Below are 27,397 nucleotides of genomic sequence, written 5' to 3' on the forward strand. Positions count from 1 at the left end.
CTCCTTCCCGCCCGCCCGCACCCGCCCACCCACCTCCGCTTCACCCCTCCTGGCTCGCCGCTCCCCCCCGGTGGCATTCTTGAGGCCGGGCACTGCACCTTTAAAGAAAATATTCGGGAGGCCCCATCAACAACAGTGCTTCTCTTTGTGCCTGTGTGAGGACAGTACACACACACACACACACACACACACACACATAACCCGGTGTCAGACAGGTTTTATTAGAGAGAGAGAACGAGGGAGGGAGGAGAGGAGGAGAGGAGGGAGGAGAGGATAGACGGACGGACGGAGGGAGGGATCGGGGGGTGAGTTTGTTTGAATGTTGCGGACTTGTCATCGGGGCTTTGCTGTAAATCATCGCCGCAGATTGAGATTTTAATAACGGCGTTTTTTTAATCCAACGAGGCGCAGGCGTATCGCTTCGAACGTGACGTACGCAGAAGAACTTTGTCCGCACCTACGTCCGCGAACATGAAAAAAACGTATCGCAATTGGTCTTACTCGTGATTCCCAACTCCAGGTTCAGACACTGTTACGTGCAGAGGTCGGTGTAGGTCGAGCGAAGTGCCTTGCCCAGTGACACAAAGGAAACGTTGGAATGGAACTGGCAACTTTCTGGTTATTGAGCAACACAATTTGTGGGTTACGTCACTTTCATTTGGTTATTTAAATTATCCTGTTGTTTTCACTGTAAAGTATATCACAGCTATCGTTTTAGCCCTATTTGAATTGTTTTTTTATGATTTGATGCGCCCCCTACTGGCGACAACGTCATTATACGCGCACTGATTTAGGGTATTTAAAGCTGCACTATGGAACATTTCTGGTGTTTGCCTGGATTCTCAGCAGTCAAACTTATCCATCTTGCATTTATTCAGTTGCTTTTCTTATAATATTCTTACTGTTTGAAGGATCGCCTCTCCATAGAACTGACTTGCAGCTTGGCCTTGTGGCATTCCCCCTTTGTGGAGATAGATAAGTTTAATGCCATACCATGGAATATTCTTAAATAAGCAATAACACCTTTAAGCAGACAAGCTGATTTATATAAGCTGTGTTTCAAGTTATGTCATGAGCAGAACAAGCAGAAAGTGGTACAAACATGGGACACAGTGGCTCAGTTGGTAGAGTTTGTCCACTGATCCAAAGGTTGACGGTTCGAATCCCGCTCTCGACAAACATTGTTGATTGAGCCGACTGATCCACAGGTCGGGGGTGTGATTCCAGTTCGCACTCAAACACATGCCTGGAGTTGTGTTTTGTTTCATTCCCACATATTTAAGTAACCCTTTATAATTAAATAATAATAATAATAATAATCTGTCTACATCTCCAAAGCTCAAAATGCTCTGTTCCACCTTGTGATGTCATGAAGTGGTAGTTTTCAACAGTCACATTTTACCTTTAGTTCAGTAGCGATTGTCAACTCTAGGGTTGAAATCATCCGGATGATTCTAGCGAAGGTGTACGGAGTTTAAACACACAGTGGAGCACTTCCTGTATCACCACATGACATCACAAGGTGGAGCAGAGTGTTTTCTGTTTGAAGTCAGAACTCAGCCTAAATAGGTAGTGTTTGTGTTAAACGTGTCTGAATGAAACAAAATACAACTCCAGGTATGTTTGTCATAAGAAAACAGCAGTATTAATACTTTACAGTACTTTACACTCTGTGGCGTGTTCTGCATCCTTGTCTATGGGGAGATATTTACCGGTTACCATGGTGACACAATGCTGACATTAGCAAACACTGCCAAAACGTTTTAAGACACAAGATTTAAGATTTGAACAGCACATTTTCAGGAGTCCGTGATCAATCCAAGTGTTCACTGACTTTTTTAGATGTTGGATTTTCAGCTAAAAGATGAGAGCGACTAACTGAAAAACTGTAGGCTAATGCTAGCTAGCTTGTGACGGCTATAGTGCTATCTGAGAGGGACTTGTTTAACAGCACAATCAGCTCACCTGTTGTATTTCCAGCTTCCCAGTCAGTTCTTTATGGTCAGATTGTGTTAAGACAAAGCTCAGATTAAAGTCTAACATGAGTAACAGCTTCAGACAGAGCAGTGCCTACAGTTAGCATCACATCTCCAGGGAACGTCGATGACATCAGCTGTAAAGTACCAATACGGCCACTGACCAAAACAGTTACTGGACAGTTTTTACTCACATAAATCAACAACAAACCCTACGAAACTCAACCAAAACGCTCGACAGAACCATATAACTGTAATGGGACGTATCGCTAACTTTTCGTTGACTTTCGCTATTTCGCTATTTACTACAGTATTATAACACAGATCAGAAAACAGAGTAACATGGCCGCTTTAAGTACTCTCTCTGCTTGTGTGTTTACCCTCCACACCTCGCCTCAGACAGACCCAGTTTGGGGCAGCAGATCTCAAACCAGAGGAGACAGCCATCACCTCTGCAGCGCGAGCGTTAGTGAAAGCTATAAATGCCTCTTTAATATAGTGGTAATCAGCCTGGTAATTTGGCTGCAATTGTCCCTTATTGTTGCCAGACATGCTGCTTTTTCTCCCACACACACACAAGCGCACGAACGCACCACCGCACAGCACCACACAGCACACGCTCGGGGGCCAGACAGTGCGTTCTCGGGGCTAATTCACACCACATGCCAACGAACTGGGCGGCTGCTACGTTGAGGTCAAATGAGAAGGAGAAAAAAAGGGAAAGGGAGGGGCGCCAGATATATATTTTTTTCTCTTCTTTTTTTCAAATTTGAGTGTGAAATGCGTTCTGGTGTGTGTGCGTTTTAATTGCGGCCTCAGCGAAAAGCGCGACTGATACACGTGTTTTTCATCAGGGCACAGGCTCGCTCTGTCTGCGGCCGGAGCCAATGTGTTTTTACTATTCGACGTAACTTATAATGTTTTTAGACGTCCAGTTTGGGAACGATAAACGCGACGCTGTGTGTTTTTTAGTACGTTCACTTCCAAACTATCACCAACAAAATACTTATAATAATATTAAGTCCAAGTTCTTTCATTTTTCATTTTTCCGATAAGATATGTAGTGTTTAAAGCCGCGTTATGTAGGTTTCGTACCTGCTTGTCTCCATGGAGATGTTCTAGCTTTGCCTTAAATGTTCTGTAGTGCTTGTTCATCAAAGATCGACTTTTCAGAGATTTTGACCATGTTATATTTGTTTCTCTTTTCTATTTACTCACCTGAAGTTGTATTTGGATAGATTTGTGCGTATTTGAGTAAACTTAAATCGTTTATTTTCAAGATGCCATTTTGCTGATCACCACCTACTGTCATGTACTTACTTCATTCTTCAGTTTCATTTTTTAAGTCGGTGATATACATATGATTCAGCAGCGTTGCGTAGTCATTTTGGACCAAATGAAAAAAAAAAATCAGCTACTTTTTGCTGTAACGTCAGCTCCCATTGGGCACCGCAGTTTCTGAACGTGGAATCAGCAGATTTATTTCTTTTATTAAGTAGTTTTAGAAGAATATTGTGCCAATTATAGCATAATTATCAAACTATATAGCAGGCTCAATCACAATAGGTCTACTTTAAACGTGTGTATCTACATGTAGGTGATGCTCCCAGGTCGTCCTTTATTTATTTTAATTTTATGTATTTTTTTTGTGTATTTTTGTATTTGTATTTATTTTATTGTATTTTATTTTTTGTTTTTATTTATTTATTTATTGTATTTATTTATTTATTTTATGTATTTATTTTATTTATTTATTTACTTTTTTGTACTTTTGTATTTATTTATTTATTTTATTTTATTTTTTGTATTTACTTATTTTATTTTATTTTCTGTATTTACCCATGTATTCATTTTTATTCATTCATTCTTTTAACATCCTCACAGTATGTTATTACATTAGACCGGGGAGGGAGGGGGCCGGGTGTCTCAGTGTCTCAGTTACAGGTCAGATCTGTGGAGACCCCGCTCACGGTCAGAATTTGTGTTTTTCCAGGATTTTTTTAACAATGAAAATAATGACTTGTAATGGAATAAGTGTATGTTCATTAATGACATACTGTGGAACATTCCAGGGGATCATTTTGCATGCAGGTGACGAACGCTTTACCAGAAAGGTTACATTACGGGATGTTATTATGTTTTGGGTCAAATGCAGAAACCAGGGATACCAGCCTTTAAACGAGCGTTACATGTTGAGGTCTTGTACCCGGAATGTTATTAGCCGATAAAACTTTTTCCTTTCAAAACATGCATTCATTTATTTTAAAAACAAACCAATTTTATGAAGCAATTTGGTGCTTTAGTCCATGGCCTTTAAGAAAGCATTTATTTGGCTGGTAACGCTTGGTTGAGCAAGAAGTCCCATCCTCCAAGCTGGCAGTTAATTTGGTCACGCACACACATACACATACACACCCTCATACACACCCTCACAAACACACACACACACACACACACGCACACTCATAAATCAATATTTAGAGAGAAGTTTTCCTCCTCTCCGAGTCAGAGGAAGCAAATGTGTATCCTGTGTCGGTCCTTACAGTAAAGCCGGCTTTAGGAGCGCGCAGTTTTTTTGTTTGTTTTCGGAAAAGTTGAGCCACGTTCACAAAAATGCCGAGGTCATCGAGGAGTCATCCCGAGTGTGAAACGCGCCAATAAACAACAGGGATTACTGTAATGTGACAAAACAGACAAATATGTGTGTGTGATAAAGGAGACGGCAAAACAGTACACAGGAACTCATAAAGTAATGATTCAAGAGAAGTAGTGTACAGCCAGCTCACTACTGCTACTACAAGTACACTACTACTACAAGACCGCTACTGCTACTACAAGTACACTACTACTACTACAAGTACACTACTACTACTACAAGTACACTACTGCTACTACAAGAACACTACTGCTACTACAAGTACACTACTACTACAAGACCGCTACTGCTACTACAAGTACACTACTACTACTACAAGTACACTACTGCTACTACAAGTACACTACTACTACTACAAGTACACTACTGCTACTACAAGTACACTACTGCTACTACAAGTACACTACTGCTACTACAAGTACACTACTGCTACTACAAGTACACTACTACTACTGCAAGTACACTGCTGCTACTACAAGTACACTACTACTACTACTACAAGTACACTACTACTACTACTACAAGTACACTACTACTACTACAAGTACACTACTACTACTGCAAGTACACTGCTGCTACTACAAGTACACTACTACTACTACAAGTACACTACTGCTACTACAAGTACACTACTGCTACTACAAGACCGCTACTGTTACTACAAGTACACTACTACTACAAGACCGCTACTGCTACTACAAGTACACTACTACTACTACAAGTACACTACTGCTACTACAAGTACACTACTGCTACTGCAAGACCACTACTGCTACTACAAGTACACTACTGCTACTACAAGTACACTACTACTACTACAAGTACACTACTTCTACTGCAAGACCACTACTGCTACTACAAGTACACTACTGCTACTACAAGTACACTACTACTACTACAAGTACACTACTACTACTACAAGTACACTACTACTACAAGTACACTACTACTACAAGACCGCTACTGCTACTACAAGTACACTACTGCTACTGCAAGTACACTTCTGCTACTGCAAGTACACTTCTGCTACTACAAAACCCCTACTGCTACTACAAGTACACTACTGCTATTACAAGTACACTACTGCTACTACAAGACCAGTACTGCAACTACAAGACCACGACTGCAACTACAAGACCACGACTGCTACTACAAGTACACTTGAGGTACTTCTAAATATACCTCTACCTCTAAATGATATTTTTAAAGTAGAAACCAAAGTAACATTTTGTCAAGTACAGTTAAACAAAGTATAATACTAATACCGCAAGACCTACCTACTACTGCTACTTCTGCTACTACTACTGAAATTTTGATCAAAACAGAAGGTCTGGAGCATGTACTACAGTTGTGTCATTGAGCAGTACACCTCAGCACCTTCATGTGTCGTCCAGGTGAAGTGTTAAAGTGTGACTCCTCGTTGACTTTGTGTTGTGTTTGTTTTAGGCTCTTCAGGCGGCGCGGCAGTTCCTCCTGCAGCAGGCGTCAGGACTCAACTCTCCCAGCAGCACCGAGATCAAGCAGAGCCCTGTGCAGGTAACACTCCTCTATTATCCCTCTGTCTTTCTCTGTCTCTCCGTCTCTCCACACTCACTCTCTCTGTCTCTCTCATGCTACAAATTAGCTCAATATCTGAGTTGTATCTCTCTCTTTCTATGCCTCCCCCCCTTTCTCTCTTTCTCTCTCTTTCTTTCCCATAATGCACTGGTTGAAGAAAGTTGAGTCTTTTCTCTGTTATCCTGAGCACAGACTGTGTCACTCACAGACTCACAATGAGAAGAATGTAGACAAACAAAATAAAGTAAAGTAAAGAAGCATTATTATATCAGGACTAAAGCAGGACTAAACCAGGACTAAAACAGGACTAAAGCAGGACTAAAGCAGGACTAAAGCAGGACTAAAGCAGGACTAAAGCAGGACTAAAGCACGACTAAACCAGGACTAAAGCCGGACTAAACCAGGACTAAAACAGGACTAAAGCAGGACTAAAGCAGGACTAAAGCAGGACTAAAGCAGGACTAAAGCAGGACTAAACCAGGACTAAAGCAGGACTAAACCAGGACTAAATCAGGACTAAAGCAGGACTAAAGCAGGACTAAAGCAGGACTAAAGCAGGACTAAAGCAGGACTAAACCAGGACTAAAGCAGGACTAAAGCAGGACTAAAGCAGGACTAAAGCAGGACTAAAGCAGGACTAAACCAGGACTAAAGCAGGACTAAAGCAGGACTAAAGCAGGACTAAAGCAGGACTAAATCAGGTCTAAAGCAGGACTAAAGCAGGACTAAAGCAGGACTAAAGCAGGACTAAACCAGGACTAAACCAGGACTAAAGCAGGACTAAAGCAGGACTAAAGCAGGACTAAAGCAGGACTAAACCAGGACTAAAACAGGACTAAAACAGGACTAAAGCAGGACTAAAGCAGGACTAAAGCAGGACTAAAGCAGGACTAAAGCAGGACTAAACCAGGACTAAACCAGGACTAAAACAGGACTAAAGCAGGACTAAAGCAGGACTAAAGCAGGACTAAAGCAGGACTAAAGCAGGACTAAAGCAGGACTAAACCAGGACTAAATCAGGTCTAAAGCAGGACTAAAGCAGGACTAAAGCAGGACTAAAGCAGGACTAAACCAGGACTAAAACAGGACTAAAGCAGGACTAAAGCAGGACTAAAGCAGGACTAAAGCAGGACTAAACCAGGACTAAATCAGGTCTAAAGCAGGACTAAAGCAGGACTAAAGCAGGACTAAAGCAGGACTAAACCAGGACTAAAACAGGACTAAAGCAGGACTAAAGCAGGACTAAACCAGGACTAAACCAGGACTAAACCAGGACTAAATCAGGACTAAACCAGGACTAGACCAGGACTAGACCAGGGCTAGACCAGGGCTAGACCAGGGCTAGACCAGGACTAGACCAGGACTAAACCAGGAGTAAACCAGGACTAAACCAGGACTAGACCAGGACTAGACCAGGACTAAACCAGGACAAAACCAGGAGTAAACCAGGACTAAACCAGGACTAGACCAGGACTAAAGCAGGACTAAAGCAGGACTAAAGCAGGACTAAAGCAGGACTAAAGCAGGACTAAAGCAGGACTAAACCAGGACTAAATCAGGTCTAAAGCAGGACTAAAGCAGGACTAAAGCAGGACTAAAGCAGGACTAAACCAGGACTAAAACAGGACTAAAGCAGGACTAAAGCAGGACTAAAGCAGGACTAAAGCAGGACTAAACCAGGACTAAATCAGGTCTAAAGCAGGACTAAAGCAGGACTAAAGCAGGACTAAAGCAGGACTAAACCAGGACTAAAACAGGACTAAAGCAGGACTAAAGCAGGACTAAACCAGGACTAAACCAGGACTAAACCAGGACTAAATCAGGACTAAACCAGGACTAGACCAGGACTAGACCAGGGCTAGACCAGGGCTAGACCAGGGCTAGACCAGGACTAGACCAGGACTAAACCAGGAGTAAACCAGGACTAAACCAGGACTAGACCAGGACTAGACCAGGACTAAACCAGGACTAAACCAGGAGTAAACCAGGACTAAACCAGGACTAGACCAGGACTAAAGCAGGACTAAAGCAGGACTAGACCAGGACTAAACCAGGATTAAATCAGGACTCAACCAGGAATAAACCAGGATTAAGCCAGGACTAAATGAGGACTAAACCAGGACAAAACCAGGACTAGACCAGAAACAAACCAGGACTAAACCAGGACCAGACCAGGACTAAAAAAGGACTAGACCAGGACTAAACCAGGACTAGACCAGGAATAAACCAGGACTAGACCAGGAATAAACCAGGACTAGACCAGGACAAAACCAAGACTAAACCAGGACTAGACCAGGACTAGACCAGGACTAAACCAGGACTAAACCAGGACCAAACCTGTCTACACACAAACTAACCTGAGCTCTTGTAGAAGTAAACATTTCCACATTCTTAAACATAATATAAATAAATGTATTAAACTCCCTTGTTAATTAGTTCAGATATTATAAATACCCACTTTAACCTCTCGGCTGGACTCAAACCCACAGATAATTCACTATTTATTCCAAACACATCCTCAATACTCCACGCTCTGAATGGAAAAAACAATCTTTCAGTGATGTAGCCTCCACAGTGAGTCAAGAGCCAGTCTCACGCCAAACCTCATATCTGCATCTTATTATACTGTATACAAGATGCTAAATGAAAAGATGCCAATTCGTCCTTGTGTATTCAGATAAACTCATTGCGTTGATGATGATGTGTGCGTGACCCGGCCGCGGCTGAATACGCAGCTCAACATACTATTGATTCGCGGAGGTCGCATATTTGAACATGTTTGCGCTGGGATGAAAACGAGACATATCTGGAAGAGTAATCGTTTGTTGTCAATAGCGACGTGTGAATCTAAGTTTTTATTTTCTCTCTCAGATTTTTACTGTCGAAAAAACCATGAAAAACAGAACTAGTTAGTGTTAAACGGTTCGCAGCGGTCCAAAGTTATTCCTCACGTGCTTTATGTATTCAGAGCATTCTAATGATTCGTCATGTACCAGTAATGTTAACAGTCACTAGCATGCTAAAAGCGTACTTCCTGGTTTTCGGATGATGTCTCATTTCTTCACTGCTTTTACAGTGTATCTGTAATGAGACTGGACACGTTTAGCTCAGATACAAAATGGACACACTACAGCTCTCTTAAGTATTGGGTTAGTCCTGGTTTAGTCCTGGTTTAGTCCTGGTTTAGTCCTGGTTTAGTCCTGGTTTAGTCCTGGTTTAGTCCAAGGTTAGTCCTGGTTTAGTCCAAGGTTAGTCCAGGGTTAGTCCTGGGTTAGTGCTGGGTTAGTCTTGGGTTAGTCCCGGTTTAGTCTAGGGTTAGTCCTAAATTTGTCCTGGTTTGGTCCTGGGTTAGTCCAAAGTTAGTCATGGTTTAGTCGGGGGTTAGTCCTGGGTTATTCCTCGGTTAATTCTGGTTTAGTCCTCGTGTAGTCCTGGTTTTTAGTGCGGGGTTAATCTGAGGTTAGTCCTGGTTTAGTCTGGGGGGTTAGTTCTGGGTTAATCCTGGGTCTAGTCCTGAGTTAGTCCTGGTTTGGTCCTGGGTTAGTCCAAGGTTATTCCTGGGTTAGTCATGGTTTAATCCTGAATTAGTCCTGGTTTAATCCTGGGTTAGTCCTGGATTAGTCCTGTCTTATTCCTGGGTTAGTCCTTGTTTAGTCTGGGGTTAGTCTGCGGCTAGTCCTGGGTTTGTCTCTGGTTAGTCTTAGGTTAGTTCTGGGTTAGTACTGGTTTAGTCAGGGGTTAGTCCTGGGTTTGTCCTGGGTTAGTCCTGGTTTAGTCCTGATTTAGTCCTGGGTTTGTCTCGTGCGGGGTTAGTCTGAGGTTAGTCCTGGTTTACTCCAGGTTAGTCCTGGTTTAGTCTGGGGGGTTAGTTCTGGGTTAGTCCTGGTTTAGTCCTGATTTAGTCTTGGATTAGTCTTAGGTTAGTTCTAGTTTAGTACTGGATTAGTCCTGGGTTAGCCTGTGCTAGTTTTATTCCATCCCCAAAATGACAGAAATTCACCGTAAACCAGGTCTCCATCTACACTTTCCCAGTTAAACCCTAAACCGTACGACTATATTCTTTCCCCCAGCTCCATTTAAACCATTTTTCGATATTTCTACATCACGAGACTCTAAACACAAGCAGAAGAAAACGCATTTATTACTACAAGTTGTTTACTGCTTGTCACGTTCATCAAACCCCCCAAACCTAAATCTAAAAGCATTTGAGCATTTGACTGGGACAATTTTCCGGTCATTTTCCGAGAGGGCATAAAGCGTCTGTACAGTGACACGCTGGCACAAAATGTCCGCCCGTCAGGTTAGCTTCCTGCTGTTCGGCTCTCACAAATGCAAATGAGCCAGGCCAATAATAAGATCTTTAGGAGCTTGATAATTAGATTTTTTCCCTTTTTCTCAGAGGGAGAGACAGGGAGAGGAAAGACGAGACTTTTCTTTCTTATTCTGTCTTTTTTTTTATACTCCGTGCTGTCAAGAACGACCACCCCCATCCGACACCAAGCCTTTTTATATATTTCTTTTCTTTCAGTACAGTGGAGCGGTTGAAATAGTGAGATAAGATCGGGTTTTTTGATTGGTTGTTCAGAAATAGTCCGACGCTGGTGTGTGATGGTATCTAGTCATTGTGATTTCTACTGGCATGTGTTGGATTGAATGGGAGGTTTCTCAATCGGAGGTGCGGGGGCAGTGGGGCTATGCGGGATTCTTCTGGTAGGAGTGAGTCGGGAGGGTTTTGTATTTTAATATTCTGGTGTCATTTCTGGTTAGTTTGTTGTTGACTCCTGGTTAGACCTGGTTTAGTTCTACTGTACACCGGTCCCTCGTTTATCGCGGGGGTTACGTTCAAAACTGTGCAATAGGCGAAATCCGTGAAGTATCAGCTTTATTTTTTACAATTATTCTATATGTTTTTGGCTGTAAAACCCCTCACCACACACTTTATACACTTTCCTCACACAGGCATTAACATTTTCTCACATTTCTCTCTTGTTTAAACTCTCTCAAAGTTCAAATTCGTAGGCGTCTTTGTTGGTGCAGAACGTTTCGGGGGTTTTTGGGTTTTGTCAGGTTTTGTCGGGGAGAAAACTTGCAAACACACAGCACTTCAGAGTCACACTGCGATCCAACTTTTATGTAAATGCCTGAACACATTCTGTACTGCACAGGAGACACGGCACAGAGGAGACTGATGGACAATGGTCTACAGTCCCTCAGCCAATTAGGACGCAGAACACAACGCACCTTCATATGCTGTAAAAAAAAAAGCATTGGACTAAAAAAATCCTCGAAACAGTGAAAGGTAAACTGTGATATGGTGAGGGACAACTGTAGTTAGCTCCTGTCGATATCGTATATTTTGGGTTTCAATCTTATCGTTTATCTTCTATATTTACTTCAGCAATTTTACAGCAATATATCGCTCTGAAAATGTGTTATCGTGCCAGACTGTAGTCCTGTTTCAGACCTGGTTCAGTCCTACAGTACTCCATGTTTAGAACTGGTTTGATCCAGGCTAAGTCCATCCTGGTTTAGTCTCTGTTTGAGGTGTTAGCTTAACAGATTGCAATTTGGTATATTTCGACAGTAGTCTGCAGTGTTTTTCTCTGCTAACACACAAATCCTGCATATTTAGGCTGAATTCTTCTCTCAAACAGAAAAAAAAACTCTGTTCCACTTTGTGATGTCATCAAGTGGTAATACAGGAAGTGCTCCACTGTGTTTTTAAACTCCATACATCTTCACTAGAATCATTTGGATCATTTCAGCCCTGGAATTATTGCCAACCTCTACCGAATTAAGGGTGAAAGATAGCTGTTAACTTGAAAACTACCACTTCATGACATCATAAGGTGGAACAGAGCATTTTGAGCTATGGAGATGTTACAGACTAATAATAAAGTGTTACTCAGACGTATGTGAATGGAACAAAACACAACTCCAGGTATGTTTTATGTTTTGTTATAACATGGGTCATAGCTCACAATAGTCAATTTTGTATATTATAAGTAGGACTTTAAACATTTTCGTCAATAAATCGTCCATTTTTGGCGAAGCAAGGAAAAAAAACAAGCAACAAAGTGTCAGAATGGAGCAAAGAGTTCATGTTACGTTCCATTTGTGAGCTCGCCTCTCCACAGACCTGAACTGTAACTCGGCTCGGTGGCGTCGCGCGCAATAACATCATCTAAAGTTACATTGTCCACTTTAAGAGAGTCTGAGATCTGTCTTCCTGTATTTTCATTATCATTATTACGCTATTAGCTAAGAATCATTTTGGAGCACCAGCACAAAAGCTCGTTGGCAAAGCTAAAGGGGACATAGCTGATTAGCACGCGCCTCTTTGACCTCGTTTGGAGCGCTGTTGTTTTGGCACGTTTTGGCACACTTTGGCACACTTTTGGCCCCACCTTTGTGCGAGGACTTGGCACGCTCACGTCGCTGGCACACGAGCCCAGATTAGCGCGCGCGTTGTTGGCTGCCTCCAGAACGTATGTAATTGAATAGCGGCGTGTCCTGTTTTCATCTATTATTGAGAGCCCTGGGTTAATGAGTGAAAAATGAAAAGGCTCGTTAGAGATATGTCTATGGCGGAGAGAGGGAACGAGAGGGAGGAGAGAGAAGGAGGGAGGAGAGAGAGGGATGCACTCTAATGGGAGATTCTTCACAATGAGCCTGACTGTTGTTTTAATGAGTGTTATGTTTATCAGCGCTGGAAGAAGTACGCAGTTTTGTCACTTAGGTAAAAGTACAGATACCAGGGCAAAAAAATACTCAAGTAAAAGTATCACATGAAAATATCTACTGAAGTAAAGGTATTAAAGTGCCTGTTTAAAAATACCAAAGCCAAAATGACTGTATTTTCCGGAGTATAAGTCGCACTGGAGTATAAGTCGCACCAGCCAAAAAATGGATGATAATGAAAAAAAAGAAAAAAATCACATATAAGTTGCATCTGAGTATAAGTCGCACCCCCGGCCAAACTATGAACAAATTGCGACTTATTGTCCGGAAACTACGGTACATAATGACGTGCCTTGATGTTTTCCTTTTAATTTGGGAAACTTAACTGTTTTCTGAGTATCACCAAAATGAAATAGTAACTGTACCGGAATACAGTTACTCACGATTAGAATTCAGAATATGTATTTTCAGTACGTGTATTTAGCGTCTGACTCCACCGACTCTGGCTCCAATTCACTTTCTATTGAAAAACTGTCACCCTCCTCTCTCATTTTGCTCATAAAATGTTCGTACATGACCCGCGCTACATGACCCTGGCGTTTTTATTTCACTATTGTGTCCGTTAATCAAGAAACGAACATTAATAACAGACAAATTAGGCGCCATCTTTCCTCGTTAGCAACAGGTTTGATTGGCAGTGTTGCTAAGCGGCCGCTCCTGGGTAAACCAGCGGTGCGGTCAGGAAATGGTGTTACCTTCAACAGCCTCACTCTGGATTGGCTCTTTGGTTGCTATGATACGCCCCTAATCGTGTTTACAGCTGAAATATTGAGTTGTAGCACGTTCCTTTAAACAGAGAGAAACTCCATTCAGAAAAAAAACAAAACATGTCTGTATAAATCAGTGAATACATCATCCTCTCTCCTTCTCTCTTCATCTCTCCATCTCTCTCGTTTGTTCAAATATCAGTTATTTGTGAGTTCTTTATAGCGCAAACAGAGTGGTGAGTATCTAATATTTGCCCCCTGCAGTGAGGCTCCTCTCTTCTTCTGAAAACCCTTTTATTTCTTTCGTCTTTCGTTTCAAAGTGTTGTTCTGGTTGTGTTCTCTGAGCGTCCACAAGCGCTGAGCCGGCAGATTCTGTGATTTGATGTGGACGGCCATGACAGACCAGTTTGGAGAGGAGCGGTGAGGGAGAAGTGGGATTTGGGGGCTCCGGACAGGGCTCGGATGAAGGAGAGAGGGATGGAAGAGGGGAGGAGAGGGGCGGAGGAGAGAGAGATGGAAGAGGAGGAGAAGAGAAACAGGGGAAGAGGAGGAGAGCAGAGACAGGGGGGGTGAGGGAGTTGGCAGAGAAGAGAGGGATGGAGGAGAGAGATGGGAAAGAGGAGGAGAAAAGAAATGTGGAAGAAGTGGAGAGCAAAGACAGGAGGTAAGGGGGTCGGTGGAGACAGAGATGGAGGAGAGAGATGGAAGAGGACAAAAGAATCAGGGGGAGAGGAGGAGAGCGGAGACAGGGGCAGTAAGGGAGTTGGCGGAGAAGAGAGGGATGGGGCAGAGGGATAGAGGAGAGAGAGATGGGGAGAGAAGGAGAAAAGAAAAGGGAAGAGGAGAGTGGAGACAGGTAGTAAGGGGGTTGGCGGAGAGAGAGATGGAAGAGAGGATGAGAAGAGAGGGAGATGGGGAAGAGGAGGAGAAAAGAAACAGGGGAAGAGGAGGAGAGCGTAGACAGAGGGGTGAGGGGGTTGGCGGAGAGAGGGATGGAAGAGAGGAGGAGAGGGATAGAGGGGAGAGAAATGGGGAAGAGGAGGAGAAAAGAAATGTGGAAGAAGTGGAGAGCAAAGACCTGAGGTAAGGGGGTCGGTGGAGAGAGGGATGGAAGAGAGAGAGATGGACAAAAGAATCAGGGGGAGAGGAGGAGAACGCAGACAGGGGCGGTAAGGGAGTTGGCGGAGAAGAGAGGGATGGGGTAGAGGGATAGAGGAGAGAGAGATGGGGAGAGAAGGAGAAAAGAAAAGGGAAGAGCAGAGTGGAGACAGGTGGTAAGGGGGTTGGCGGAGAGAGGGATGGAAGAGAGGAGGAGAGGGAAGGAGGAGAGAGAGATGGGGAAGAGGAGGAGAGCAGAGATGGGGGGTTGGCGGAGGGAGGGAAGGAAATGATAAGGCAAGGGATGGAGGAGAGAGATGGAAGAGAGGATGAGAAGAGAGGGAGATGGGGAAGAGGAGGAGAAAAGAAACAGGGGAAGAGGAGGGGAGCGTAGACAGAGGGGTGAGGGGGTTGGCGGAGAGAGGGATGGAAGAGAGGAGGAGAAGGATAGAGGGGAGAGAAATGGGGAAGAGGAGGAGAAAAGAAACGGGGAAGAGAAGGAGACCGGAGAGTGAGGGTAAGAGAGAAGAGGGGAGGGAGGATGCTAGAGAGAGGGACGAGAAGATGAGGAAGAGGAGAAGGAGAGAACAAGGGGATGAACAAGAAATGGAGGAGAGAGAGGAAGAGAGAAGGATGGAGAAAAGAGAAGCGATGGGAGGAGAGGAGAAAGTAAAGAACAGCCAAAGAGAGGGATGGAGAGCGAGGCATGATGCAGATAGTGAGAAAAACAAGAGAGAAGTCAGGAAGAGAAGGATCCTGGAGAGGTGAGGAAAGAAAGACAGGGGGATGATGGAAGAGAGAAGAGAAGGAGGCAGGAGAGAGGGGGAGAGAGAGGAAGAGGAGGAGAGGAAAGAGTATACTTTTGGGCTGGATCAGTGGAGTGTGAAACGCGTATTTTGTGATTTGAAACATGAGTGAAATGAGATCTGAAGCTTGGTCGATAGAGGAGTGTTTTGTGCTGGAGGCAGCGGGGCGTTAGATGGAGCCGACGCCGGACACAGAACAAGTATTTCCCACTTCAACCCTCTCCTTTGTCCGTGGGTTGGTCCCGGAATTTGGAAATAATGCTCCGGACAAGTTACATTTAGGAATTTGCACACATTCGCCTGTATAATTCCTCGTTCTTGTCTCCAAACACTTTTTTTTTTCCTTGTTAATCAAAGAAATCAGCTCTTAACTTCCCAATCCCACAGTGTTCTCCTCCTGATCTTTAAAACCACGACCCACTGAAGGATGGGTCAAATGCAGAGGGCCAAATGTATCATGTCACCCATTGCTGTCCAGCTTATCTTCGTCTTAAAACGTCTTAAAAATGTTAAAACTCTTTTAGCAGAGGTCCAAACTTGTTGTTTATAATCACTTTTCACAACTTTTTAGATTCCAGAGCGGAGCATGCTAACAGCGCACTAGCATTACTTCCTGGTCCGCGGCGGATAAAATACTTGAAAATTAGACGCAGAAAACGCAACCACTGTATCATTTTCGGAGCTGCTTTTACAACCCATCTGTACTTTGTTGAATATTTCATCTCATTCCTTGAAATAAGTTTTTTAGACATGTCTCTGCGTCGACAGTTTAGTTTCCTGTCCGCACTTAGCCTGACTCAGCAGAAGCCTGAACTCTTGGGGTCAGACGGAGGTTTCGGTGGAGGAGAGCCCAAAGCCCACCTGCCTCTCTCCTCACTCACACCTCCGAGCTGTGGCCCCGGGGGCAGCGGTGGAGGGGCCCGTTAAGGGGGATTCTCCGCTGAACAATGAGGCCCTTCAAGAGTCCGGCCCAGCACTCAGCACAGTGGGCAGTGGACTCGCTCGCTCCCACCCTCCCTCTGCACTGCAAAAAAAAAAAAACAACATCCACTGAACAGGAGATAAAACGGAGAGAACTCGGTTTAGATACAGGATCTGCCTCGTCTCCGTGGAGATGCTATCGCTTTACCTGGAATGTTCCGCAGTATGGCATTAAACATATCCATTTTGCATGTGGTAAATAACTTTTTCTACCTGCCACCTGCTTGTCTCCATGGAGTTGCTACATTGCTTTGTTGGAATGTTCCGCAGTATGGCATTAAACATCCATTTTGCATTTATTCTGGTGTGCTATATAAGTTTTTCTTGTGGAGGGTCTGCCACCTGCTTGTCTCCATGGAGTTGCCACATTGCTTTACCTGGAATGTTCCGCAGTATGGCATTAAACATATCCATTTTGCATGTGCTAAATAACTTTTTTCCTGGTGGAGGACCTGCCATCTGCTTGTCTCCATGGAGTTGCTATATTGCTTTGTTGGAATGTTCCGCAGTATGGCATTAAACATCCATTTTGCATTTGCTTCTGGTGGAGGATCTGAAATTTTCCGCAGTATGGCATTAAACATATCCGTTTTGCATGCTATATATAACTTTTTCTGGTGGAGGACCTGCAGTCTGCTTGTCTCCATGGAGTTGCTACATTGCTTTACCTGGAATGTTCCGCAGTATGGCATTAAACATATCCATTTTGCATTTATTCTGGTGTGCTATATAAGTTTTTCTTGTGGAGGGTCTGCCACCTGCTTGTCTCCATGGAGTTGCCACATTGCTTTACCTGGAATGTTCCGCAGTATGGCATTAAACATATCCATTTTGCATGTGCTAAATAACTTTTTTCCTGGTGGAGGACCATCTGCTTGTCTCCATGGAGTTGCTATGTCACTTTGTCTAAAATGTTCCACAATGAGGCATTACGTGTATCTATCTCCATGGAGACAAGAGGATAACGCCACAGTAAGAACGGATGCTTTTCAAGGTGTTGTTTTTTAGCAGTAAAAGCAGCTGTAATTCATAAACGCAAGAGATTAACGCCATATCGTGAAGCGTTACAGGCAAAACGGTAGTGTCTCCATGGAGATAAGATGGTAGCAGGGAAAGTTACGCAGCGTGCCTTTAAATGCATCCAAACGATCGTCTCAAAACAGGAATGGATGTGGTTTTATATTTTGCAGTGCATTCCTCCACTCCACCCCCCTCTGCCCTCTGCCCCTCCCCAGACAACGGCTCTCATTCCTGGGCCTGTGGAGCGGTGCGGAGGGGCTGTTTACCTGCTGGGGCCTAACAAGGGACAGCATGGACACTGATGAAAGGATCGGGACAAAAGAGCGATTTTCTCTGGAGTGCTGTGGGTCAGTTTGTGTTTCCAAAAGAAAAATGGCCCCAAAACACAGGGAACGTTTGGTAAATCCGGTCTCAGCAAAAGGTGAAGTTACTATTGTCCGAAAAAATGAAAGTTAAGTTTTTATGATCTGTGTACCAGCGATGCGCCAAGGGGTTTGTAAGACCTAGAAAAGAGTCATGTAGATTTAAATACTTCCACCTTTCACAGTCTGAAAATGAGGTACTAAAATCCAGAGGTGGGTTCATTTATTTATAATGAATTCGAATTTGCACTTTTCAAGTAGTTTTCTTGCACCATTTCATGCAGTTTTAGCCCTATTTGTGTAATATTTGTACTGAAGTAATAGTACTCGGGTAAAAGTTATGGTTATTTTTCCCACTGGGAGTAAGTCTACAAGTAACAAAAGCTTTATTTCGACCATATGAAACAATTTGTGGTTCTTGTGCTTCGAATTATATGCTCGTTTCTCACTTTTCTACTTTCTTTGACCACTACTTTGTACTTAATACTATTTGGAAGTACTATTACTCTTACTTGAGTACCACTTCTGGACCAAACCAAATTTGAAATAATCGTTGAATAGGACTTTGGCTATTCCTTCCAGTTTTTTGTGTTTTTTTTAATATTTTGACGACTTTCTCCCGTTTGAACGACGACATATTTCGTTCTAAAACTGCTAATCGCTACGGCAACGGTTTTAATAATCCATCATTCCAAAGCCCGTAGACTACAACGGATATTCCGCCGCTCCTAATGTGACCGCTCTACTGTTTGCGAATGTGACAAGCGGCTCGGAGGTGGTAATGGACAGTGACAGGGATAAACAGCACTGGGGTTTGATGGGGCCACTGAAGGGGGGGGTGGGGGGTCCGGGGGGGGTCCGGGGGGGTCAGCGACGGCCCACTCACTGTCATTTTTTCAATTATGTGTTGCTCTTGCGCGTCCCAGTAGAACCAGACGCTGTTTAGAGTCACATTACAGAGTGCTTTCTTTTCCCCAAGTCTTTTAGTTTACTTGGAAAGAAACTGTAGATTTTTTGTACATTTCACAAACGTTGCGTGATCGTCTGAAGATTACGTAAGAGAAAAAGTAAGAGCAGTGCGAGTGTCGTATTTATGTAGTGTTTTAAAGCAAACCTTTTCTGTAAAATTTACTTTTTTTCCGAGCTTTTAACCATTTCCCTTCACCGTTTACTCACCCGAAGTTGTATTTGGAGCGATTCGTTCGTGCATGTTCGCGCAGTTTTTAATCGTTTATTTTCTGGGTGGTACACATAGGATTTGGGAGTCATCATAGGTAAAAATAAATAAATAAATAAATAAAATAAAATAAAATAAAATAAAATAAAATAAAATAAATAAATAAATAAATACATAAATACGTAAATACATAAATAAATTAAAAAAATAAATAAATAAATCCGTTGCTCGCTAGTAGACATGGGATGATATTGAAATTTTATGTTGCGATTATCATTGTGGAAATAATTGCGATTAACGATTATGTCCGGATAGTTATTAAAGTTGCTGACAGTTTGAAAATGTTATTGATAAGAGTAATTATAATTTTAATATTATGAATAAGTTACATATTTAAACAGCTGTTATAGTTTTGTTCTTTGTTCCGCACATTCTGGTGATGTAATGGAGACGATGTTTATTGGCGATTCTCACGATTATACAAAAACGTCCCTGAACTATACTACTATACTGTCGACCCATTTTATTATGATAAACAATATTACTGTTTACCGTTCCATCCACTACCCGCTCGTGTGATCTGCAGCTGTCCATAGGGGGCGCCGACAGCTGCACGGCTCTTTGTTGTGATGACGTTTACGGCGACGTCACCTCCTACTGAGCACCGCTTTTTAGTTTTCAAACGTGGAAGTCGGCAAGCTTGTTTCTTTTATTAAGTCGGTTTAGATGAATATTGCGATTTAAAATGTGCAAATTATAACACAACGATCCACGGGTGTCGTAGATTATAAGTACAGCGCGGACGCAAGCGCAATACGTCTGATTTAAAGTAGTTTCAAAGTTTAAGAAGCTTTGAAATGGTTTTACGATTATGAAAACACAATTTATGAACGTGATATTTTGAACTCGATAGAAACAGACGAAGTTTTATCGCTGATGCTAATCAAGCTAACACAATTCACAGACTAGGAACTTACTTTGGCGTCATGGTGCAATTTAATGATGAAGATGAAGAAGATGATCAAATAAAAATAACGTTATGCATGAAACTAGGTAAAAAAAAACAAAAAAACTTTGACTACCGTATTTTTCTGGAGTATAAGTCGCACTGGAGTATAAGTCGCACCAGTCAAAAAATGCATAATAATGAAGAAAAACAACATATATTTCACGTATAAATCGCATCTGAGTATAAGTCGCACCCTGGGCCAAACTGTAAAAAAAAGTGCAATTTATAATCCAGAAAATACGGTGTGTATATAAAACAAAATAAACAGTAGAGGCAGAACGACACTAGTGCAAGTAGCTTCATTATCGCGAGTTGTTTTAAACGCGTTCTGTTGAATTTCTGAACAGTTAACTTGACGCCGAGTGGTCCGTGCCCCCTCCTCCCCTCCTTTCACTCTCCCTCCCTCCCTCCTCCTCCTCCTCCTCCTCTCATCTATCCTCCGCCTTCATCTCAAATGGAGAGTGGGGCTTCCCTTCTCCCTGTTCATTACAATGGGCAGTCATCAGGGGCTGAGGAGGTTCCGAAGCTCATTGAAATGCACGCTTCATCTTTCTCTCTCTCTCTCTCTCTCTCTCTCTCCTCCTCCTCTTCTCTCTCTCTCTCATTCTCTTCCTCTCCTCCTCTCCCTCCTTTGGGATCCTCTGTCTTTCACGGCGTTCTCTTTGTTAATCAGTTAAAGTCCCTCTTCAAACAGCCGTCCCATAATTACCACTCCTTTCTGTATGAGCGCTGTTCCACTCTTTCCTCTCTCCTCCTCTCTTCTCTCCACTGAAATAACGCAATATTTGACTTTAAATGAATTCGGAATAATTACCCGCAGATTTTAGTGGTTTTTCAGTTCAGATGTGTTTGCGTTAGGTAAGCTATAGATTTGTTAACTCATATATTTGTTTTGTTTTTTTCTAATCTGGAATGGGAACAGAATGTTGAACAGGAAGTAAACTTTAAGGGCTCATTTTACGCTGTTTTCTGATCTGTTATAATGTTGTTTTCTCATCACAAACAGACCTGGAGTTGTGTTTTGTTTTATTCACACATGTTTAACACACAAACCTGCATATTTAAGCAGAGGAATTCTTCTCTCAAACAGAAAACACTCTGTTCCACCTTGTGATGTCATGTGGTGATACAGGAAGTGCTCCACTGTGTTTTTAAACTCCACACACCTTCACTTTTAGAAGCATTAGGATTATTTCAGCCTTGGTATTGCACTCACTACTGAACTAAAGGTAAAATGTAGTTGAAAACCACCACTGCATGACATCACAAGGTGGAACAGAGCGTTTTGAGCTTATTCAAACACATAAACTATATATTTACACATTATGAGCTTTGCAGTCCTATAGATATACTAAGGAAGGTTCATGTAGCCACTCATCTCCCTCCTTCTCCCTCTCTTCTTGCTCTCATCTCTCTCTCTCTCTTTATCCCTACATCTCCCTCTCTCTTCTCTCTCTCTCAACACATAAACTATATTTTTACACATTTGAGCTTTGCAATCCTATAGACATACTCCAGAACATCAAAATTATCCAAGAAAAGTTAAGTTAGCTACTCCTCGCCTACCTTCTCTCTTCTCCCTCTCTTCTCTCTCTTATTCCGTCCCTCTCACTCCCTCCATCTCTCTCTCAACACATAAACTATATTTTTACACATTATAAACTATATTTTTACACGTTTTGAGCTTTGTAATCCCATAGACATACTCCAGAATGCTGTAATTATCCAAGTAAAGCTAATTTAGCTACTCCTCTCTTTCTTTCTCTCTCTATCCCTCCATCTCCCTCTCTTTTCTCTCTCTCAACACGTAACCTATATTTTTACACATTTTGAGCTTTGTAATCCTATAGAGATACTCCAGAACATCAAATTTATCCAACAAAAGTACATTTAGCTACTCCTCTCCCTCTCCTCTCTCTCTCTTTTCCTGTCTCTCGCTCCCTGCATCTCTCTCTTTTTTCTCTCGACACTTAACACAACTATATTTTTACACATTTTCAGCTTTGCAATCCTAGACATACTCGAGAACGTTGAAATCATCCAAGAAAAGTTCATTTACGTAGCTACTCATCTCCTACTCTCTCTCTTCTCTCTCTCTCTCTCTTTTTCTTTATCTCTCTATCCCTCCATCTCTCTCTCTTCTCTCTCTCAACACATAAACTATATTTTTGCACATTTTGAGCTTTGCAATCCTATAGACATACTCCAGAACTTCGAAATTATCCAAGAAAAGTTAAGTTAGCTACTCCTCTCCTACCTTCTCTCTTCTCCCTCTCTTCTCTCTCTTATTCTGTCCCTCTCACTCCCTCCATCTCCATCTCTCCATCTCTCAACACATAAACTATATTTTTACACATTATAAACTATATTTTTACACATTTTCAGCTTTGCAATCCTAGACATACTCGAGAACGTTGAAATCATCCAAGAAAAGTTCATTTACGTAGCTACTCATCTCCTACTCTCTCTCTTCTCTCTCTCTCTTTTTCTTTCTCTCTATCCCTCCATCTCTCTCTCTTCTCTCTCTCAACACATAAACTATATTTTTGCACATTTTGAGCTTTGCAATCCTATAGACATACTCCAGAACATCGAAATTATCCAAGAAAAGTCAAGTTAGCTACTACTCTCCTACCTTCTCTCTTCTCCCTCTCTTCTCTCTTTTATTCTGTCCCTCTCACTCCCTCCATCTCCATCTCTCCATCTCTCAACACATAAACTATATTTTTACACATTATAAACTATATTTTTACACATTTTCAGCTTTGCAATCCTAGACATACTCGAGAACGTTGAAATCATCCAAGAAAAGTTCATTTACGTAGCTACTCATCTCCTACTCTCTCTCTTCTCTCTCTCTCTTTTTCTTTATCTCTCTATCCCTCCATCTCCATCTCTCCATCTCTCAACACATAAACTATATTTTTACACATTTGAGCTTTGCAATCCTATAGACATACTCCAGAACATTGAAATGATCCAAGAAAAGTTAATTACCGCGTTTGTAATGAGCTAGCTGCTCTTGTGGCTGCGACCTTGCCTGCAGGGCTGACTTCCTGTATACCTCTTCATACGCACATCTCCATACTTGACTAACATAATTGCCTAGTGTTCTGCCGGCCCCCCTTACGCCTCACCTTCCACTCTAATCTAACACACATCACGCGCTTTTAAATTAACATGCAACGTAAAAAGGAGACAAAATTAAATGCTTTTAATAAATGGGTGACTTCAGATCGCCCGGCTTTTCAGACCTCTGCCTATTCACACTCCAATGAAAGGGCTAGAAAAATCATTCAGGACGTGAGACAAAGCCAGATGAAAATATAATTCCGTATTGTGAGGACGCTTTTGTCCCGGCCCGTCAAACCGCTAATGGCGAGGTTTTTGTTTTGTTCCCGCGCCCCCCATCTACCGAGTGTCGTATGGCGATACAGACGCGTGGCCCGTAATCACTGCGCTTTGTGATATTAGATTATAGGGCCAATTAGCGACGTCAAACTCCAAACTCGAACCGCATTCAGCTCTGGGGGTTACAGTACGAAGAGAAACGCGGAAAGGAAGAAGGCGAAGTGGCGTCTTGTGTCAGCCAGTCAGCCAACACGCAAAAAGGTGCACGACGCTAGTAATTATTGGGGCCCGCGACTTGGAAATGTCAATGGCGCTGTGTATAAAATAGAATGTACGCGTTGTCAGGCGGGAAGAATGGGGATGCGCACGAGCAATTAATTACAGCGTTTCATTTGGCGGAGCGGAGTGACAGGGCCCGGCGGCAGGGGCAAGCTGGCACCACGCCAGGCTAACACGCACACATGCAGATACACAAGCTAACACACACACATGCTAGCACACACATGCTAACACATGATTATTGTATAGAATGACGCACATGCTAATGCACACGCAGACACACACATGCTAACAGACACACATGCTAACACACACGCTAACACACATGATTATTGTATAGGGACACGCACACATTAACATACATGCAGACACACAAGCTAACACATAAGCTAACACACATGCTAACACACTCACGCAGACACACAAGCTAACACACATAAGCTAACACACACAATTATTGTATAGGGAGACACACACGCTAACATGCAGATACACAAGCTAACACACTCATGCTAACACACATGCATGCTAACACACACGACACATGCGCAAACACACAAGTTAACGCACACATGCTAACACACACCCGCAGACACACAAGCTAACAGAGACGATTATTGTGTAGAGACACACACTCTAACACAGATGCAGAAACACAAGCTAACACACACACACGCACAGACACGCAAGTTAACATGCACATGCTAACACACTTGCAGACACAATGCTAACACTTGCTTATTGTATAGAGACATACGATACACACACGATTATGGTATAAGGAGACAAACACACATCTGCCAACACGCACGCAGACACACACACATATTGTATAGAGAGACACACATGCTAACACACACATGCTCATGCAGACACACATGCTAACACACACGCTTAATGTATAGAGAAACACACATGCTAACATACATTCATGTTAACACACATGCTCACGCAGACACACATGCTAACACACATGTATATTGTATTGATAGAGATGCCTGTGCACTGCGCTCTGGGTCGGTGCAAGTCAAAACTACGTCATTTACTTCACACGACAAAGTGCTGAGTTAGGGAATAGTACAGATAGTTTTATTACTGGTTTAATCATCATTTCATTGTTGTGTAGTACAATTTTCTCAAAGTTTAGTCGTGGAGCTGTCTAGTGCGGGTTTACCCCATGTTAGCTTAGCACCGTTTGCACTTTTCCACCTGTGTACAGTTTAGTCATTGTTTAGACCTGATTTAGTCGTAGTTTGCTTTTAGTTTAGTCCTCCTTAAGTGTGGGTCCATTGTGGATACAGACTGCAACATGTTCTAAGGTAAGATTAAAAACAACCCCAAATGTTTGTTTCATTTTTAAGTAGCTTTCATTTAGCATCAAGTCATATCAACAGTGTTAACACATTTACCAAAATGTAGTATCCAAGCATTGACTTCACTTTCACTGAGAAAAACACAGTAAATGTCCTATATTATGCAAAATTGACAGAGTTTTTTTTTGTTAACAGCTCATTTTATGTTTTTGTTCAGTAGACATGGGCAATTCCAGGGTTGAAATCATCTGAATCATTCTAGTGAAGGTGTACGGAGTTTAAAACCACAGTGACTTCCTGTATCACCACATGACATCACAAGGTGGAACAGAGTGTTTTCAGCTTGAGAGAAGAACGCAGCTTAAATACGCAGAATTTGTGTGTTAGACATGTGAATGAAACAAAACACAACTCCAGGTTTGTTTTTGAAGAGGAAACAACATTATAAACAGATCAGAAAATAGCATAACATGGCCCCTTTAAACACAAAATTTGTACAATATAATCTCATTTTCAACACAAATCATCAATAGTATCTTCAGTTTTTCGGCACAGCTGCTCGTTTGAAAGCTGGATTTCATATCGATTTGTTCTCTGGTTATCATTTATAGAAATCATGTTCTTTTTGTCTAGCCCGAGCAGAAGTAGCAGTATGCATAATGAGAATATCTCCCAGCGCATCTCCCCTTTTTTTCACTTATTTACTTAACAAATGCAAAAGCGTGTGTGCGTGGCCCGTCTGCGCTCTCTGCTTCATGCCGCGAGTATTTATTTGCACATTAGCAGATGTGATTTGGCTGTTCATGTGTTTAGTGTTGTCTTGTTCTGTTTGTAATCAGATTTGGAGCTTCCGCGGCGTTCGTGCTACGGCCCAGTATCGCCGCGCATCTCATCTGATAGGCGCGTTGTTGTTAGCTTGTTCTTAGCCGGGCGCGACGGTGTAGACAGGGGAACACGGGCGGACCTAATGGAGTGTTTGTGTGTGGAGATAAGATTCAGAATGTGACGTTTTATCATCAAACGGTGTAAATTGTTTTGTGTCAATAATGAAAAGAACTGAGTGGTTTGTCTTGTTTTGTCAGGCTTCTCTGCTCAAACGAATGACAATGTAATGGAATGAAATGTGAAGTTCTGCTCCCTCTCCTCTTCATCCTCTTCTCCATCTGACCTTCTCCTCTGCATTCTCTGCTCCATCTGACCCTCTCCTCTGCATCCTCTGCTCCATCTGACCCTCTTTTCTTCATCCTCTGCTCCATCTGACCCTCTCCTCTGTATCTTCTACTCCATCTGACCTTCTCCTCTTCATCCTCTGCTCCATCTGACTCATCATTTGCTCCATTTGACCCTCTCCTCTGTATCTTCTGCTCCATCTGACCCATCCTCTGCTCCATCTGACCCTCTCTGCTCCATCTGACCCCTATCGTTTGCTCCATCTGACCCATCCTTTGCTCCATCTGACCCTCTCTGCTCCACGTGACCCTCTCCTCTTCATCCTCTGCTCCATCTGACCCTCTTCTCTCCATCTTCTCCATGTGACCCATCCTCTGCTCCACCTGACCCTCTCCTCTTCATCCTCTGCTCCACCTGACCCTCTCCTCTTCATCCTCTGCTCCATCTGACCTTCTCCTCTTCATCTATAGGCTTCCCTCTACTCATTATATCCATTATCCCTCCTCTGCACTAAACCATCTCGAACTACCCAACCCTAACAGGAGCATATTTGGCATTTTCCCCTATACTTTCAATGCTATGAAGTGTAGTAATAGTAAAGTAGTAATAGTAGTAATATGACGTGTATTTCCTATGTGCAGGTGCCCGTCTCCATGGCGATGATGAGTCCTCAGATGATCACTCCTCAGCAGATGCAGCAGATTCTGTCCCCCCCTCAGCTCCAGGCGCTCCTCCAGCAGCAGCAGGCTTTAATGCTACAACAGGTAACTCCGCCCACTTTAGCCACACCTGTACGTTGAGCCCACCCATAATCACACCTGCTCTATGTCTCCACCCACTATCACACCTGTATCATGACTCCGCCTACCTTTTACCACACCTGTGTTCTGACCACGCCCACCACACCTGTGCTCTATGCGGAGTGTGTTATTTTGGTGATAACACGCACAATAGAACACTTTAGCTTACTTAACCTGACAAGAATTTGTTTTTTTGGATGCAAACTTCTATCCCTGGTCTAGAGTCAAACATTTAAAGGTCCTGTATTACACAAAAGTGACTCTTCTGAGCTTTAAACTGGACTGTAATGGTGTTAGCTCCTCAAAAACATAACCAGAGTTGTGTTTTGTTTCATTCACACACGTTTGAGTAATCCTGCTTTATTAATCTGTAACATCTCCAAAACTCAAAAT

General features: G+C 42.7%; 1 protein-coding gene across 2 annotated transcripts in view; it reads left to right on the forward strand.

Moving 5' to 3' along the window:
- The window catches only part of foxp4 (forkhead box P4), a 189,302-nt gene that overhangs the window by 112,072 nt on the left and 49,833 nt on the right, over window positions 1–27,397 (forward strand). For both annotated transcript variants that reach the window (XM_033966672.2, XM_055222185.1), the window contains exons 3-4: window positions 6,079–6,168; window positions 26,846–26,968. In XM_033966672.2, the coding sequence (XP_033822563.1) occupies window positions 6,079–6,168; window positions 26,846–26,968 (213 nt within the window). The remainder of the gene's footprint in view (window positions 1–6,078; window positions 6,169–26,845; window positions 26,969–27,397) is intronic.

The sequence above is a fragment of the Periophthalmus magnuspinnatus genome, chromosome 5 (genome assembly GCF_009829125.3).
Source record: "Periophthalmus magnuspinnatus isolate fPerMag1 chromosome 5, fPerMag1.2.pri, whole genome shotgun sequence".
NCBI lineage: Eukaryota > Metazoa > Chordata > Actinopteri > Gobiiformes > Gobiidae > Periophthalmus > Periophthalmus magnuspinnatus.